The 3280-nt window shown below is 47.6% G+C and overlaps 1 protein-coding gene across 1 annotated transcript; it reads right to left on the reverse strand.

The window, feature by feature from the left end:
• Positions 1-264: 264 nt before the first annotated feature.
• On the reverse strand, positions 265-3071 carry tnpo3 (transportin 3). The gene is made up of 10 exons (XM_010776691.1): positions 2972-3071; positions 2700-2856; positions 2468-2611; positions 2120-2295; positions 1903-2041; positions 1652-1798; positions 1369-1476; positions 809-900; positions 580-719; positions 265-489 (listed from the first exon to the last, which is right to left on the reverse strand). The coding sequence occupies exons 1-10, from the start codon at positions 3010-3012 to the stop codon at positions 290-292; spliced, it is 1344 nt and encodes a 447-aa protein (XP_010774993.1). The 5' UTR covers positions 3013-3071; the 3' UTR covers positions 265-289.
• Positions 3072-3280: the final 209 nt, after the last annotated feature.

The raw sequence follows: 3280 nt of genomic DNA on the forward strand, positions 1-3280 counted from the left end.
ACAAATGTGTTAATTTTCTTCATTATTAGTCGATTTTTTTAATGTAGACATATGTTGCAGGGACTACTAGAATCATCATACTGGCGTGACTGTAAACATCAAGGGGTTAAATAAAAAAAATCTTCTTTTTTTTTAGAGGACATTTCAGAATATCGCGATATATATCGTATATCGCGATATAGTCAGTAAATATTGCGATATCATTTAATGACCATATCGCCCAGCCCTACCTGTAACCCTAACCCATTGTGACTCACCTGTACAGGTAAATAAAAAACATTGTGAGCCCTCACGCACCTTTGAGCAGTCCTACGGCAGCCTCGGTGGATAGGGCGAAGGTGTCAAGGGCCCGGGCGATGTCCAGCAGTCCCTGGAAGTGTTGGGCCATGTGGTCTCTGCACACCGAGCAGATGTTGTGGATCGACTTCGCCGCCGCCGACGCCAGAGGCTGTTCCCTGAGTCCTTTCATCAGGTAGTTCAGGACGGGGTCTGACAGGAAGAGCAAAGACACAAAATAAATGTCGTATCATCGGGCACTTCAGGTCTGACAGGTCTTAGATTCAGACGGAGAACCCTTACCGAGGAACCTGGGGTTTCTGTCGACCACTTCGCTCATCTCTCCCACCAGCTCAATGCTCGTGAATCGGACTGCTATGTGTACCGTCTCAGGAAGTAAGACCACCTGCTGCAAAACCTCAGCGAGTGTGGGGTTGTTTTCTCTGCAGAACCACAGATTAATCATCACCACAGATCCAGAAATCATTCATCATATAAATGTGTTCTGATGACCATAAAGCAAAGAACTCACGGATCAACGCTCTTAGCAATCGCAGCCATGATGAACAGAACGGCCTCTGTCACCTCCCAGGACGGGTTTCCTTCTTTCAACGTCGAATACAACTGAGAACAACAGAGAACATCTTTAGAGAAGGAGGTACAGAACATCTTTAGAGAGTATGTGGTACAGAACATCTTTAGAGAAGGAGGAACATCTTCAGAGAAGGAGGAACATCTTTAGAGTAGGAGGTACAGAACATCTTTAGAGAGTAGGAGGTACAGAACATCTTTAGAGAAGGAGGTACAGAACAGAGTAGGAGGTACAGAACATCCTTAGAGAAGGAGGTACAGAACATCTTTAGAGTAGGGGGTACAGAACATCTTTAGAGAAGGAGTTACAGAACATCTTTAGAGTAGGAGGTACAGAACATCTTTAGAGTAGGAGGTACAGAACATCTTTAGAGAAGGAGGTACAGAACATCTTTAGAGTAGGAGGTACAGAACATCTTTAGAGAAGGAGGTACAGAACATCTTTAGAGTAGGAGGTACAGAACATCTTTAGAGAAGGAGGTACAGCACTGTTTCAGGTACCTGAGAGAAACACTCCATGGATCCAACCAGAAAAATGACGTCTTTGACGAGGTCAGAGACTCTCATCCTGAACTCTCCAAAATCATCCGTATCCTCCGGGATCCCCTCCTGTTGGGTCAGAACCAGTTACACAACCAGAGAATTCACAATAACCCACAACCAAGGAACAGAACACAACCACTGAAGCCTGGTGTCTAATTCAGACTAAAGACCGTTTCTCTTGACCCTACGCATGGTTCTTAAACAGGAAGTGGAGGCTCAGAGGTGGTTCTGATGGACTCACGTGGTCTGGGTCCAGCTGACAGTGTCGGGCCAAACAGTGCAGAAGTCTCTGGATGTATGGTCTGAAGATGGTGTGAAGAGCGGCATCGTTTATTTTATACAGATGTTCTCCGAGTCGGTACCAGAAGTTAAAGGAGATCTCCACCACCTGTATCAGAACAGAGACCCAAATGTAAAAACGAAGGATAGAATTGAGAATGTAATGACATTTGAACGCACCGTGAAACTGCGATTTTATTGCTGTATTTGTACCTCGTATTGCGGGTGTCCTGCACAGATCAGCAGCAGCTCCAGGGTCCGCAGGTCTCCCATCCCCTGGCCCGGACTCCGGACTGTGGTCTCCAGGAAGGTCTCGCAGAGCTCGGTGAAGATCCGGCAGTAGTTCAGGACTCTGAAGAAAGAGGTCAGAGTGAGTGGGGCTGATAATGGCTCTAAGCACAATCAGAATCAGTTTCCAGTTGGTCCTCACTTGTCCAGGTCTTCCCGAGCCACCGCCATGTGGTACGCCGTCTCCAGCGTCAGGACGCCCTGGAAGAGCTGCAGGGCCAGACCCATGTTGGTGTCCACGTTCTCGATGGCGTACAGCGCCGAGCAGACGCAGTCAGACGCCGCCTCGTGGAGGTTTGTGGAGGTTTCATCCCTCTGCTGTGAAACACAGAAGCAACATGTCTGTTAGAGACAGGACCAACGGACCCATCAGGAGCTTTACCTTCTGAATCCACCACAGCCTTTCTGTATGTAAACGTCTTTCATGGACATCCAACAGGAAGCAGACGTTTCCAGGGGGTTCAGAGATTAGGCTATCAGTGTTACTCACCAGGACTTGGAAGAGGACCATGAGCAGCTGATTCCCGGCCATGAAATTGCTGTCCAGGACTCCCAGGTTGAACCAGCTCCCCAGACAGCGAAACACTTTAATCAGCATCTTCTCCTCCGTGCCCGCCTTCTCCACACAGGAAGTCTGAAACAAACCCAGCAGTGAGGTTAGAGCAAGCCTGACACTATATTTAAACAAAGGGGGTAAATATATATTTATATATATTACTGACCAGCAGCGTGACCACGGTGCTGGAGTAGTACGCCAGGTCTTCGATGATTTCCGTCCTCCGGTTGGCTCCGATCCTCAGAGAGCGGCTGTGGACCTCTTCCGGCAGAACGGTGAGGATCTCTATGAGGAAGGGCATCGAGCTGATGTCATTGTTGTACCTGGGAGGGGGGGGGGATACGGACAGGTGAGTCAGGACACACCTTCTTAAAGGTCAACATTAGTGCAGGTGAAGTTTGTGTTATCTTTCTGCTGTGAAGTTGTGTGAATTCTTACTTTTCTATGAGTGTGTGAACACATCCCTTCCAGGAGGCCATCTGGAGAGCCAGATCTGCGATAGCTAGAGCCAGCTGAGGAATAGCAGAATAAAAACATCAGGAAAGAGTTCCAGAGACACTTTGATGAACTGGATCAATACATCAGGAAAGAGGTCCAGAGACACTTTGATTAACTGGATCAATAGATCAGGAAAGAGGTCCCGAGACACTTTGATGAACTGGATCAAAACATCAGGAAAGAGGTCCAGAGACACTTTGATGAACTGGATCAATACATCAGGAAAGAGGTCCAGAGACACTTTCATTA

This window comes from Notothenia coriiceps, unplaced genomic scaffold (assembly GCF_000735185.1).
Source record: "Notothenia coriiceps isolate Sejong01 unplaced genomic scaffold, NC01 NC01_scaffold00017195, whole genome shotgun sequence".
Classification (NCBI taxonomy): Eukaryota; Metazoa; Chordata; class Actinopteri; order Perciformes; family Nototheniidae; genus Notothenia; species Notothenia coriiceps.

Bases quoted from the DNA above. Each gene is read 5' to 3' on its own strand.
- tnpo3 (XM_010776691.1), bottom strand. From the start codon at position 3,012: ATGGCCTCCTGGAAGGGATGTGTTCACACACTCATAGAAAA. The intron at 2,612-2,699 runs GTCAGTAATATA...GGTTTGTTTCAG, and splicing joins GCACCGTGGTCACGCTGCTG to ACTTCCTGTGTGGAGAAGGC. The intron at 901-1,368 runs GTACCTGAAACA...TGTTGTTCTCAG, and splicing joins CCATGGAGTGTTTCTCTCAG to TTGTATTCGACGTTGAAAGA.